Raw genomic sequence first — 13,704 nt, forward strand, 5'->3', positions numbered from 1 at the left:
TCGACGAACATTTTTTCGGTCCCAGATCACCGTCACATGGCGCGTTTTACTAGTGGTCTTTGGGAGTTATAGCCATATATGAATTGGTAGAAAGGAATTATGTTTATAGGATGGATTTTTTGCCATTCTGATTGAAAGAACTTTTTGTAGGAAATATAGCGGAACATCTGGTACAACGCAAACGTAAAGTGTAGAAGAACTATTGGCGGGGAGGAAAATTTACACATACGTGTATCTACCGACTTACCGGGTTTGTTTACATTTCAATACATGGGTAGACCAAAAATACATATATCATCATTGTTAATAGTGATGACAAAATGGCGATAGGAGAGTCGAGAACAGAGCTATTACATTGGCTCAATAGCACATTAGACCTCCTGTATGGGAAAGTTGAGAATTGTGGGACGGGAGCAGCGTACTGTCAGCTAATGGACTCAATAGTGGGAGGCATTCCGATGACAAAGGTCAAATTTAATGCCCAGACAGAATACGATTACATACACAATTTCAAGATATTACAGGCTAGCTTCACCAAGCACAAGGTAAATAAGACCATAGATGTCGAGCGGTTGGTCAAATGCCGGTTACAGGACAACCTCTTGCTATTACAGTGGTTCAAGAAGTTCTGGCATGAGAACAAGGATGTAAATGGGGTGTATGACGCGGCCTCTAAACGGAAAGTGAGTGGACTGTACTCCAATGGCAGCGGATTCAGCGTGACTCCACAAGAACGGTCGAGGACGTCGTCAGAGTCGTCGCTTGGGTCGCGTCGTACGACGTTGCCTAGCAGAGTGCCATCGACGGGCCGTACGTCCATCACGCCAAACACCCCCACCAACACCACAAACAAACTTGCGCAATTGAACAAGGAGTTGGCCGACACGACCCACGAACTTTCCACGGTCAACGAGGAGCTTCTGGAGTACAAGATCCTGGCCGAAAGCCTTGAAACAGAGCGAAACTTTTACTTCAACAAATTACGAGAAATCGAAATTCTCACCGAGAACTTGAAACACCTCGACGAGTCCGAATTTAGCAAATTATCTGTTAATGAGTTCATAGAAAAGGTCCAGTCGATCCTTTACTCCACCGAGGAAGGGTTTCAGTCGAGTAATGATCAGGTAGATATTGATGGAGAATCCTTTTAATTCACCCTTTTGTCCATCGTGTTTTTTCCAATTACGTATCGCATATCCTATATATACCTCTACATGTCATATATAATAAACACCTAGGTTCACCAATGCATAGTCTTCAGGGTGCTACTTGTTTATCCGATAAATATGGGGTTTGATGAGTCTCGTGATCAGACGCCAAAAATTGAAAAAAAAAAATTTTTTTGTGCAAACAAAGTTCTTGGTTCACCAGAAACAACGAACATTGAGCAATATTTCTTACAGGAACATAAATATATACTTTGAAAAGAGTTACTAGTTAATAAATTGAATATTATCAAGCAAAAATCGCTTGACTGATCATTTCTTATTGATAAAGCAGGGTTTATTTGTCTTTTCCGAATTCGAAAAATTATATGTACTAAAAGAAAACCGAGCAACAAAGTCCTATAATTCAAGCAGAGTTAAGTCTTTTTCACAATCATAGCTGCTGAAACATAACGATAATAGAGAAAAATAGGTTGAGTTAAAGATGTCCACAAGCATGCACACGCAATATAACTATAATAGACGTAACTCGTCTGCTACACCGTACACAATTCCGATAAAACACCAGCACCAGTCATCGGGGTCAGGACAGACCCAAGGACAGTCTATCCCCAATAGTGGCCACCAGGTCCATACGGGAGGGCCTGTCTCGTCGTCAGTTCCGTCATTATCGCGTGAATTTGTTGTCAGAAGAATCAGTGAAGGTGAAACAGGTCGATTGAAAGAAGAGTTGAAGTGTGAAGCGTGCGGAAAAGGTTATAAACATATATCATCATTAGCAAAGCATTTATGGGAGCATACTCCAGAATGGAACGTGACAAAAAAGTTGTTGATTTCGAAGCACCAGCAAGTTCAGTTGTTGGAGGCAGCAAGCATTTTAGTGGGGATGAACGAAAGCCAGACTCCGTCCAGAAGAAACTCAGTTTTCCCTGATGACAACCAGGCTGACGATCCAAAGTACCCGTCGCCGTTTTCTCCGAGCAATTCAGCCGATACAAACGTCACGTCTAACACGTCTACTCCTCCAATGCACCCCGACTCGAACAAGCCTGGACACGGTAGCACTGTTAGGTTCAACTTTCCTCAACCGCAATTCAAAAACTCTTTTGACTTAAACAGCAACGAATACTATGATGGCCCCGGTAACAACAACTTTAATAGATCACACTCCATTTCGCATTACCCTCCAATCAGTGAACAGCAAACCATCAAGTCCCCATCGTTGGCAGGCGGATATTTGGATACGCACAATGAAACGTCTAGCACCCCTAGTTCAAGGATCAACGGTCGCTCCAACTCGATTATCCCCCCGGTGGGAAAGGACGATTTGAGATCCCCAACGTTAGCTGCTAAAAATAAAAACGCCAGTACCTTAACGCCTTCTCCAGCGCTTCATTTAAATAATAATGACGACCTCGACGACCTCGACAAACAGAGTAACGAGTCATATGAAGAAGAAAGTGTTATTGGCAAAATGGAATAATATAGTTGACCTATTACCCAATGTCAAAAGTCCCCCATTAATCAAATATATAAATTACAAAATAATCCCCAATTTCAAATTCTACATAGTTTCTAATCGATACGTACCATGTACGGTCTAATAATACTACATCTTTATAACACCTTCCCGTACCCCCCATTCACGACTTAGAACCCTGCATTGGATCCCATAGGGACACCACTAGCCCTTCCCAAAAGCCGATCGTAGTGTCCGTACCAATAAATTCCGAAGAGTCTCATCTCGTCCATAAAGACCGGTGGAAAATTTCGCCATACCTAACAGTGGCTTCTTTATACAACGAATGGTCTTCAGCCGTCGGACCTGGTCAGATGAATTGCCTGTCAATTCAATAGATCGAACATCCTCCTTCTGACGACCCGTCTTGGTGAATCTTCTGAGGCAGGCCCCTGGCTGAGCACTAGCAAACACTTCGAGAAACTCTTCGAGCATCTCGAAGATATTGCTGGGCGTCCGATCATTCGAAGATCAAATAAAACGTGCATCATAGTACATCTAGCTGGCAATCTTCCGATTCAAACCACGGGTGTCTCCAAGAACACATACATATATTTACATGATTATCTGTACTACTATTGAACTATTGAACTATTTACATGTTTTGTACCACTCTATGTACATTCGTACCCATCTTCTCTACTTTTGTTCTTCGTCTGCCCGTATAACTTCGTTGTTTAACGGCTGAACACTGGCAAACTTCTCCTTAAGCATCATTTGTTCTTTGTGTTCCATATCATTGACTTTCTGCTTCTTGCTTAACTCCTTAGCGGCCACTCTTTCCGCATCTTTGATTGGGCCTTGTCTAAGTGACGCTCTTTCGCTTCTCTGGAGGTAGTTAATACCCAAAAAAGTTCCACCAGCGAGAAGGCATGCAGAACCAAAGGTGATTTTTGAAGCAGTAGACATATCTTAACGTATCAGCGACTCTTTAACCAATAATAAGTGCTTATGGCCGGACCAACTCATCTTACTAAATACACGGGTAAAAACGTTGTAGTAGTGTTGGACCACATTTGCTCATTTTGTGGTTTTGTGTAATTTTCGGAAATTATAGGAAATCAGTGGGCCTTCGATCAAGCCTAATAAACAATGCTTAGAGAGCTTTATTAACTCGAAAGAAGATCAATTAGAGATTGCTTGGGTTATAGCGAAATTATAATAGCACAACACCAAAAGGAAAATACAGTGGAAGTGTCTATGTACTAAGAGAAAAATCAGTTTATGTCCATAGAAGCCGTTTGAAAGATTTATGCTCGTACGTAATACCCTTGTCGGCAGAATTTGAAGAATATCACTAACGACGATAGCAGAAGTATATTGAATGAAAAAAAAACAGAACACTCAGTAAAGCAATTGATAATATACACAAACCAAAAGACAAACACGAACAATTAATTATTGGTATATATTGATGAGTTCCCAGTACAATAATCCCGAAGCTGGCAGTTCCACGCAGCCGAAGGGCAGCGTTTCGAATTTGACCAGAAACTTATTATCTTCATCACAGCTGCAGGTCGGGAAACCACTGATCCAGAAAGACTTATCGACGGGAGTTTTGCAGCTGCAACAAGGTGACGGTAACCGTTCTTCGAGCTATAACGCATCGCATGCATCGTCATTCAATAAATTCATACCTACGGAAGGCGATGATCGGGGAAATAACGACCTGAGGTTTTCCCAGTCAATTGACTATGCCAACAGTTACACTAACCCCAATAATCATTTCACAAACTTCTCGTATCCAAATCAACCGAGTTTCATATACCGTAACAGTTCCAATCCGCAATATATACCACCTAATAATGACTCGATGAATTATATACCTTCGGGCCATAACACACCCACGACTGTCAGCACCTCGTATTCGTCGACTAATTCATACACGCCGATGGCATCGAGCGGAAACACATATGGTGTCCAGACACAACCCCAGAATATTTCTGCTGCTGCAAGTCTCAGACCTGCTGGACTCACCTCAACGGGGCAACCAACTACAAATATTTCAATTGAATCAGTAAACACCGCAAACCAGTCGCTCAGATCCAGTTCAATTAATAGCACTAGAATGCCGCAACCGGGCTCGTTCACAAATTCCAATTATGGGTTTGAAGGTTCGAAATCCTTTCAATACCAACCTCAACTGCAAACGAACACATACGCTTCAATTCCACCACAGCCAATGCCCACTAATACAAGTACAGCTTCGGTGCAAAATCAGGAATTTCTATCTCAACAACTGCAATTAAATGCCTACAATAATCAGTTTCCACATTTTTTTCAGGAGCCTGATCATTACATGACATACAAGGAATTTTTAGAAAACTTGACAAATGATTCATCTGAAGAAGACGATAATGAACATTTAAATATAGTTGACTATCCCGTTAATGACTTAATACTAATGTTGTCATGTTTGTTGACTAAGATAATTGAAGCTAATGATAAATTGCACCCTAACCATTTCGATAATACAATTGCAGTTCGTCAGAAATTGAAAGAGGAAAAGAAGAAGAAAAAGTTGGAAAAATTAAAACAAAAGCATGCTTCAGTTGATTCTCATATCGATCCTGATGATTTAAGTAATGACGAGGAGGATGACAACGACGAAGAGGATGATGATGATGAAATGAAGAATAAGTATTTAGCCAACGTATTAGCATTTCATGGTACAAATGTTCCTGGTATATCATTACATGCCTATTTGGCAAGAGTATTGAAATATTGTCCAGTGACAAATGAAGTATTTCTATCATTATTGGTGTACTTTGATCGGATTGCCAAGAAGGCAAATAATCTCAAACAATTCAAAAGTAATGATGATGAGCAAGACCAAGAGCCTGAATCAGAACAGCTATTCGTCATGGATTCATATAACATCCATAGGCTAATTATATCTGGTATCACAGTTTCATCAAAATTTTTCTCCGACATATTCTATAAGAATTTAAGATACGCAAAGGTAGGAGGTTTACCATTAGAAGAGCTAAACTATCTTGAGTTGCAATTCTTATTGTTGTTAGATTTTAAATTAATGATTTCGGTAGAGGATTTGCAAAATTATGGCGACTTACTACTAAGATTTTGGAAGCGAGAACAAGTCACTAACGAACTTGTCATCGGTTCACAAAGTCCTAATCAGATGGATGAATAAGTCACTTTCTTACGACTAAAAGAAGGCAAATACGGAACACTATACCTTTCTGTTAATGGCCTTAATTGGTTACATACAAATGAAACAACTTATTTATTCCATATTTAATTCAATCATGTATTTATTATTATTATTATTGTTATTAATTTCTGTACTTATCAAGAATAAAACTAGGTATTCGTGTATACCCATTTAGTATTAAACATGACAGACTAAGTATTACTGATGTAATGATATTACCGTGGCTTGTCATAGTCTCCAAGAATTCCAAACGATAGACTGCATTACTGGTGATAGTGCCTTGGTTATTATTTGACGACAAGACGTTCTAGTTTCTTGATTTAGGAATCCATGCAGACGCATTTTTAATGCAAAAATTATCGTAGCACCCACAGGGTTTTAGCTTATTAACATCAGTTTGAGAATCTTGAACTATTAGACATGGGTGATAGTTAGGGATCTTGGCTTCTGTTTTAGTTTTAGTTGGCGGAATAAAGGTGTTCTCAAGCAAACTTATTAACCTAGTTGAATCCATCTTTTAGGCTCCAGTATGTAAATAATTGCGAATAATGATTATTTTTGATTTTATAAATATATATACTTTCAAGAATAAAAATAGTGCCTACTTAGAATATGACTCAGAACTCTTCTTATATAAATCTTGAATGAACCATCCAAGCAGGGACTAGGTCATCTAAACAAGGAATTTTAGATAAGAGCCTCAGTACACTGTATTTTGCAATCATTCAAAAATAGGGATATCCGCTAAATTAGGGATTACCTTATTCAGGTAAATATTTTTATATTGGCGTAAATGAACTGATCACTCATGATAATCATCATGACGCCCTTATAATTTCGTATTTTGGATAATAGATCAAACAAAGCTACAATAAAATTAGCTTTTGGTTTGGAGGTGCGCGGGACAACGGTTCCGTCTGGTTATCATCATTATGCCTAATTCGGACGATTTATGTTATAATATAGGACTGATCCAGTTTATTTGCTATCGGGATCTAGATTTATTTATTCATTGTTTTATAAACATTGTTAATATGAGGTTATTCTCAATGATATTTTACCATCCATTGGAATTTCCGTCTTTCGAATTTTGAATTGAATACTGAGATATTCACATGATGTAGGAGTAGCGGTGACGGATCTGTAACAATTTGTCACCATTCCTGAGTCAAACTGTTCATAGACCAAATCCATCCCAGATCTACCGTAATGAAATACTTTCAAGCGATACATGCATACAAAATCTACAGGGAAAAAATAAACGTATAAATGTGTATTAAAAACGACAAAGAAATTTACATAGAAGATACCATTAAAAACCAAAAACTAGATATTACAAAGCTTCAATCTTTAAGTTAACTTATTTCTTACCGGTCTTCTTGGCGGACTTTTGTTCCTTATCTTGTTGTTCTTTCAACACTCTCTTAACGATCTTTTGTTCTTCGATCAAGAAAGCTCTGACAATTCTTTCCTTGACACAGTTAGCACATCTAGAACCACCGTAGGCTCTTTGGACGGTCTTGTGGGTCTTAGAAACTTGAGCGTATTCTCTTGGTCTTAAAGTAGAGATACCTTGTAAAGCATCACCACAGTCACCACACTTTGGTCTAGAAGCGAGCTTCTTGACGTGTTGGGCAACTAATTTACCACCTGGGGTCTTAACAACCTTAATCTTGTTAGATTTGGTATTGTCTATATTCTGTTAGTATAATTTCAAAAAAATATCAATTTATTGACCATTCAACTGAACTATATGTAAACCTAAGGAGTATTACAGGATACCATCTCCTCAGAGCATTGGTTAACGAAGTTTCTCATGAATACCCTCTATATCATCTTGTTTTTCATTTCCATTCCTTAATTTTTCACTTCCCATATTTCTCGTCTAATCCAATACTTCTTATCCCATTCTTCGTTATACACATCTCTTTTACTTTTCAACCACATTAGAACCATATCCTCTTTTCACGGAGCTCTACATTACATTTTGTCATAAATTTCTCATTGGACCGTATCACCGTCCTTTGCTCTTCTCTTTCATTCTTATAGTTCAATAGTCCTGGTCATACTTAGATATAAACATACATGGATTTCTTCTTCTGTAAGTAACACGTTGAGCCATTTTGAAGTCGATTTCTATGCTATAATTCCACAGGAACTGTAAGTAAACTTTCTCTTCAAGTATTAGGTATGTAGTATCAAAATTTTCCACCGAGAGTATGAGAATTTTCACCGAATTTCGCAGTCGTGTCCAATTACAAATCCTTCACTATGGGACGAACTGGGTTTTTGTTACACAAAAGACCGCGACATAGCTAACCGGAGCTCATCGTAGGTTTGGTGAGGTCCATAGTTAAGATTTAAGCGCGAGACATAATTCCGACAATGTCGCTATTATCGAGAGTTTCAGCACGTGAAATAGTTTTATATAGGGCTTTACACCTATATGGCTGCAATTGTCCGTTCCTGATAGTGGGTAACTATGGATATGCCATATGGGTGTATAGAACCAGTATTCAAGCTGGGTCACAAAGGGGTAGTATATGAGTTATAAATGCTGGATCTACACTGTAGGAGTATTATAATGGCATGGCTGGGGTTGGGGATATTATAGGAGTTGATTTGAATAGTCTTTAGGAGATTAGTTTGTATTCCGAGTAATGCACTGGTAACAAGAATCGTAGATTTCAGACAATTAAGGAGATAAGCGATTAGATATTGAACGAATGGGGGATTCGTGGGGCTATAATAGGTACGATATTATAATTTATTTATGAGTATATTTGCTAAGATGTTGAGGTGTATCCACGAGAAGCCCATATAGCCATGTAGGAACTACAAGTAACGTATGGGTATAAAAATTTCTACAGGTAGAGTATAGCAGATACAATTCAATAGAATATTGTATATTCAAGCTAAATATTGCGGGAGTTTACAGATTCAATGTGAGCCGGATTACAACTTTGGATCTTCCTTCTCAATGGCAATAACTTCCATTTCTAAGTCAACACCTAAAGGTAAAGCCTTGACGGCAACACATGATCTAGCAGGCTTGTGTTCGGAGAAGTACTTACCGTAAACCAGGTTGAATTGGGGGAATTGAGTTGGCATGTCTGTCAAGAAAATGTTAGCCTTGACAATGTGCTTCAACGAAGAGTTGGATGCTTCCAAGATGTTAGAAACATTTTGAATAACTTGTTCAGCTTGTTCTGGAATAGATGGATTTTCCGATAATGGCTTGTTATCTGGGGTGTATGGAATCTGTCCAGAAACGTAGATGAAGCCTGCGATTGTTAGTATATATGCGTTTTGGTTATCAGGGGGTACATAATCAACTCCAAATTGCAATGTCGTCCTTTAATACTATGAAATACATACCATTGACCTTAATAGCCTGTGAGTAAGAGGCTGCAGGTGGTGGGGCATTGGCAGTTTTAACCTGAAAAGTTAGTATTTGATTTCCGGATCAGATGTTTGCTTCACTACTTACTGGAACAATTGAAGAAGATAATCTCTTGGAAGACATATTGATTGATTTAGTGATATTAGAACGTAATTTGTTAGCGAACATATTGAAAGAAATTATAGTTTTCCAGTTATTCGGTGATAATGAAGATATAAGTAGTAGTTAGCGTTCCCCTTTTAGACTTTTGTGTAAGACCTGGCCTTTTCCAGAGTCATTGTCATATTGACCCTGATTCAAGACGGAGAGCATACTACATTCCTATGGCCTACACTCAACATATATCGATACTAGTATATTTCTATATATTATTATCCTTACCAGAAATACTCTTTTACCTGCTTCTTCTTCTTCTTCTTTTTCTTGTTTTTCTTCTTTGATGATTTGCTTTCGTTGTCGTCTTCTTTTTTGTCGTTGAACTTACCTTCGCCATTGAGAAACAGGTCATTAAATTCAGAATCAAACTCTTCTGTTAGCATAGGAATTTTCTCAATAAAGTGTCCTGTGGTCGCAAGGTTTTCGAAGATACCAAATAGCTCTTCAGCGAAAAAGTCTATTTTGCAGAAAGTGTTAAAATTTTGTAGGAAAAGGTTGAAGTCACTAGACATTTGGTTGAGATCAGTAGAAATCATGTCTTCGCCTATAAGATTGACTTCATTCAATTCAGTGGCTATGATAGTCTTGACATGCTTCTCTAACCGGCCTATTAATACAACCAAAATCGCTATACGCGACAGGTTCTTCTCCAAGTCTTCAGTAATTTGCGCACCGGTCATTTGCGAGTAGCGTGTGATTAGGTCGGTGACATCTTGTTTGTTATCAGTCTCATTAGTAGATACTGTAGGAACTTCGGCAAACGATTTTTCTATAGTAGTCTCATCGCCATTATAGTTTGCCTTTTTGATCTTAAAGAAAAGCTCACGAGCTTCTGGTAGTTTACCTATCCATTGTATTAAAAGGACTTGAAGATCAGTTGAATAATCATGGATATCTTCTTCGCCTTCTGACTTGTCACTGGCCGAATTTCTGTCGAGATTTATTATTCCAATATTGATTAATTGATTTATCATAAGACAAATGAGAGTCATATATTTCTTTGCAATAGATTCGGATAACACTACCTTGTAACCATTATCAATTTCAATACCGTCTGTGGCAGATAAGTATATTCCGCTGTTGGTTAAAAACTCATGGAGAAGCATCAGTTGTTCAACTACACTTAATTCGACCCTTTCTCCTTTTCTAGTATGCTTATAAGGTTTCTGTTTCTCATCGTTTCCTCGTAAACCCGCTAATAATTCAAAAATGTAATCGATCAATAATGTAGATAAATTGATATCATGTGTAATGAACCAAATCAATACTCGACGATATCCTTTACACATGAGCATTTCATCCATAAGACATCTTGCTAACTTACTATTATTATGCAAAAGTAATTCGAATTTGGTAATATTAAAAATCGGAACTATTAGTTTATTATTGTTCTGTGTATTTTGAATAGCTTCTTCCGATGCCAGCTCACAGAAATACTGATAGATAATATCGGGAGTGCTGGGTTGGGCATGATCGTTAGGCTTATCCTCAGATTCATCTTTAATGGCCTTAGAAACAGTGTTGATAACAACTTGTCCGAATTTTTCTTCAGCCTCATTGTCACCTTCTATGCTAGTGGTAATAAGAAAATCAAAACTTTCTTTAAGTTCACTCCAACAGTAAAGAATATCATCCGAATTACCTTTTTGCACTTCTAACAGGTTGTCAAAGGTATTGGCAATATCAATGAACCAGTCTTGGAAATATGCATTATTTCCGCGAGGTAAATCACGCCAATCATTCCCATATTCATCGAATTCTATGTCATCTTTAGTTCGAACTGCATTGGACATTTTTCTCTCCTTTCCGTTTGGTTCTTTCGTCTTCGAGGCATTTTCCTTATTACGAAGCTTTGCAATTTCCTCTTCTTCGACCACATCCAGCCATTCCTCCTCTAAATCATCATATTCGCAGTCGAAAATATATCGTATATCCTCGTCGAATTGATCGTCGTACTCTAAATCAATAAGCAAATCGCCCAATTCCGCAATTGGAGTCGCTTGATTTTTAATTCTTTCGGACGCCACGATCGCAAGATCATTAGTTTTTTCTTGACTAGAGGTGAAAGAAGTACCTGAATTAATGATTAATAATGCAATAACAACCAATCTCATGTCTATCAGTAGCGCACCCCCATTTATTTTCTTACGAGACATTGGTTGAGTAAAATTAAGCAAGCTTTGGTACTTTGTATCGTAGATGCCACCGAAATAACCTTTACTTGCATCGGAACTGGCATCATCAAACCCATAAAATGCTAACAGTGAAGGATTCTGGTTTAAAGTCCATGCCAACACATATCTTATAGAACTGGAGCCTTTCAATGTCCGAGTAATCATATACGGACATTGGGCCTGCTCGAGTTCCAATCGGCGATCAATTTCTAAACCCAATAATATGATATTCGTATGGCACTTCCAGAGCTTAATGAAATATTGCAAGTATGGATTCAATGCTAAATTGTATTCTTGATCACCATTTTCCGGCTTAAACAACTTAGATATAGCAAACAAGAGGACACAAGATATGGAATAACAAAGCTTTAGAGCAAACTCATCGCATAGTATGTCTTCTTTCGGGGTCCATATTGGCAAATTTTTAAACCAGACGTCTTCGGAATTCTTAACGTATCTTAGTTTGATTTCATCGTCAGCGTTTAATAATGCCTGAATATATCTTAAAAGCGTAAAGAACTGCGCTGAGAGGGCAAATTTCACGGAGTGTATGTCTGGATTCCGCAAGCTTTCATCTTCCTCATCGATTGCGTGGTTTTTGAAATATGTATATGATAATGCAATAAGAACGTCTGATAAACAATCTAAGCTTAGGATCGAGTTTTCGTTTTCTTCTGGTTGTGTAAATGGATCACAAATCGTTGCCACCGTGCTGAAAAGATGTTGTAATTGAATATCATCCTCTGGTAGTCCGAGTAGAATACCAATTTTATTATGTCGTTTCATGAGATTTGCCGATGGTCGTATCTCATTCAATGGTAATGGAATATCAAACTCCATTACCTTTTGCTCCTGTTCATTATCTATATGCTGCTCCAGCATATCATGTCTCTTTAGCTCTTATGGAAATATGCCAAATCCACAACAAATTCAATATTTAAGTCTCGTGCTAATCTGTAAAACCGATGCAAGTGGTTTACAGGTTATCTTGGAATATCTTGTTATACTCAGGGAAACAGCTACTATTTTGTCCAATTGAGCTTCCTTATTGAGTCTAATGGTGATTAGGACGGGGTGGTGTTGATTGGACAAAGAGTTTGCCTTTTTCCAGAGAGTTTAGAAGTAAATATATTTTTAAATGGTAGTCACTGTCCGAAACGACTTGTACAATTATCTTGCAGCGTCTTCTCTAGTCGTGAACCTACAGAAACTAAGTCAAAGTGATTAATTAAGCCTTCTTTGGCTTGTGGAATGGTTTTGCTAGGTTTCTGTAATGCTTGAAGTCTAATGGTGCTGTTTTGCAGCTTACCACGATCCACCTTAATTTGTCCCAAGAACCATAATTTTGGCCAACTGGTACATGGTCCGTTGGAGCAGAAATCTACTTTCGACTACAATATTGTGTCGTGATATCTAAGTGTTCAGCTCGTGAACGTCCACTACAACGTATTCCCGTAGATAATTTTAACCCAGACGAGCTCTCCACAAGATATCAAAGGCATTTACTGGATATCATTCAAATCCTATGTATTCACCATTCCAGGCATTCTCTATTCACCATATTCACCATCCTAGTATCTTCTATTCCACTTGAACCCACTTACCATTCTAGTATGCCCAAATCACCTCCAAGCAACAAAGAGCCCGCAAAATCTACACATACATACCTTCTACACATACCTATACACATACTTTCTCTTTAATCCACTCAACCTTACACATACCTGCTCCCTAATACACCCAACCTTACATACACTCTTCAATACCTCTTATTACACCCTTCATTGTTCCTGTGGTGGTGGATTGGAACGATCATGTGACCATGTTTTTTTTCAACGCAGAAAATGGATCAATGAATTGGTGCGTTGGCAGAATTAGCGTTGTTTAGATCTAGAATAAGACACAGATTCAATAGATTATAAGTAATAATCAATCGAAGTTAGTTAACCAATTGTTATCCTAATAATTAATTGTCGTTGAAAATTTTGTATATCTTTAAAAAACTAGAAGTTCTTATACAAGAATTAAAGTGTTAATACAAGGATTGTGAAAGAGTTTTCAAAGTGAAGGACAACTTAAACACATTTCAATAATTAAAAAGCATAATACAG

General features: G+C 38.0%; 9 protein-coding genes across 9 annotated transcripts; 3 read left to right on the top strand and 6 right to left on the bottom strand. All coding sequences in view use genetic code 12, as the record gives it.

Moving 5' to 3' along the window:
• Window positions 1-320: 320 nt before the first annotated feature.
• Window positions 321-1,151, top strand: DEHA2D14278g (DEHA2D14278p; the record flags this gene model as incomplete). Its single annotated transcript, XM_459099.1, has 1 exon — window positions 321-1,151. One exon carries the CDS (start codon window positions 321-323, stop codon window positions 1,149-1,151), a length of 831 nt encoding a protein of 276 aa, XP_459099.2.
• Window positions 1,152-1,650: 499 nt separating this feature from the next.
• On the top strand, window positions 1,651-2,649 carry DEHA2D14300g (DEHA2D14300p; the record flags this gene model as incomplete). The annotated part of the gene is made up of 1 exon (XM_459100.1): window positions 1,651-2,649. One exon carries the CDS (start codon window positions 1,651-1,653, stop codon window positions 2,647-2,649), a length of 999 nt encoding a protein of 332 aa, XP_459100.1.
• Window positions 2,650-3,324: 675 nt separating this feature from the next.
• Window positions 3,325-3,594, bottom strand: DEHA2D14322g (DEHA2D14322p; the record flags this gene model as incomplete). Its single annotated transcript, XM_459101.1, has 1 exon — window positions 3,325-3,594. One exon carries the CDS (start codon window positions 3,592-3,594, stop codon window positions 3,325-3,327), a length of 270 nt encoding a protein of 89 aa, XP_459101.1.
• A 505-nt stretch (window positions 3,595-4,099) lies between these two features.
• Window positions 4,100-5,839, top strand: DEHA2D14344g (DEHA2D14344p; the record flags this gene model as incomplete). The annotated part of the gene is made up of 1 exon (XM_459102.1): window positions 4,100-5,839. One exon carries the CDS (start codon window positions 4,100-4,102, stop codon window positions 5,837-5,839), a length of 1,740 nt encoding a protein of 579 aa, XP_459102.2.
• Window positions 5,840-5,981: 142 nt separating this feature from the next.
• Window positions 5,982-6,092, bottom strand: DEHA2D14366g (DEHA2D14366p; the record flags this gene model as incomplete). Its single annotated transcript, XM_002770265.1, has 1 exon — window positions 5,982-6,092. One exon carries the CDS (start codon window positions 6,090-6,092, stop codon window positions 5,982-5,984), a length of 111 nt encoding a protein of 36 aa, XP_002770311.1.
• A 75-nt stretch (window positions 6,093-6,167) lies between these two features.
• Window positions 6,168-6,374, bottom strand: DEHA2D14388g (DEHA2D14388p; the record flags this gene model as incomplete). Its single annotated transcript, XM_459103.1, has 1 exon — window positions 6,168-6,374. One exon carries the CDS (start codon window positions 6,372-6,374, stop codon window positions 6,168-6,170), a length of 207 nt encoding a protein of 68 aa, XP_459103.1.
• Window positions 6,375-7,220: 846 nt separating this feature from the next.
• DEHA2D14410g (60S ribosomal protein L34) lies at window positions 7,221-7,982 on the bottom strand (the record flags this gene model as incomplete). Its single annotated transcript, XM_459104.1, has 2 exons — window positions 7,221-7,552; window positions 7,946-7,982. The coding sequence occupies 2 exons, from the start codon at window positions 7,980-7,982 to the stop codon at window positions 7,221-7,223; spliced, it is 369 nt and encodes a 122-aa protein (XP_459104.1).
• Window positions 7,983-8,815: 833 nt separating this feature from the next.
• On the bottom strand, window positions 8,816-9,431 carry DEHA2D14432g (DEHA2D14432p; the record flags this gene model as incomplete). Its single annotated transcript, XM_002770266.1, has 3 exons — window positions 8,816-9,144; window positions 9,239-9,299; window positions 9,351-9,431. 3 exons carry the CDS (start codon window positions 9,429-9,431, stop codon window positions 8,816-8,818), a joined length of 471 nt encoding a protein of 156 aa, XP_002770312.1.
• A 209-nt stretch (window positions 9,432-9,640) lies between these two features.
• DEHA2D14454g (DEHA2D14454p) lies at window positions 9,641-12,433 on the bottom strand (the record flags this gene model as incomplete). Its single annotated transcript, XM_459107.1, has 1 exon — window positions 9,641-12,433. The coding sequence occupies one exon, from the start codon at window positions 12,431-12,433 to the stop codon at window positions 9,641-9,643; it is 2,793 nt and encodes a 930-aa protein (XP_459107.2).
• Between the last annotated feature and the right edge of the window lie 1,271 nt (window positions 12,434-13,704).

Source organism: Debaryomyces hansenii (genome assembly GCF_000006445.2).
Source record: "Debaryomyces hansenii CBS767 chromosome A complete sequence".
Lineage (NCBI taxonomy): Eukaryota > Fungi > Ascomycota > Pichiomycetes > Serinales > Debaryomycetaceae > Debaryomyces > Debaryomyces hansenii.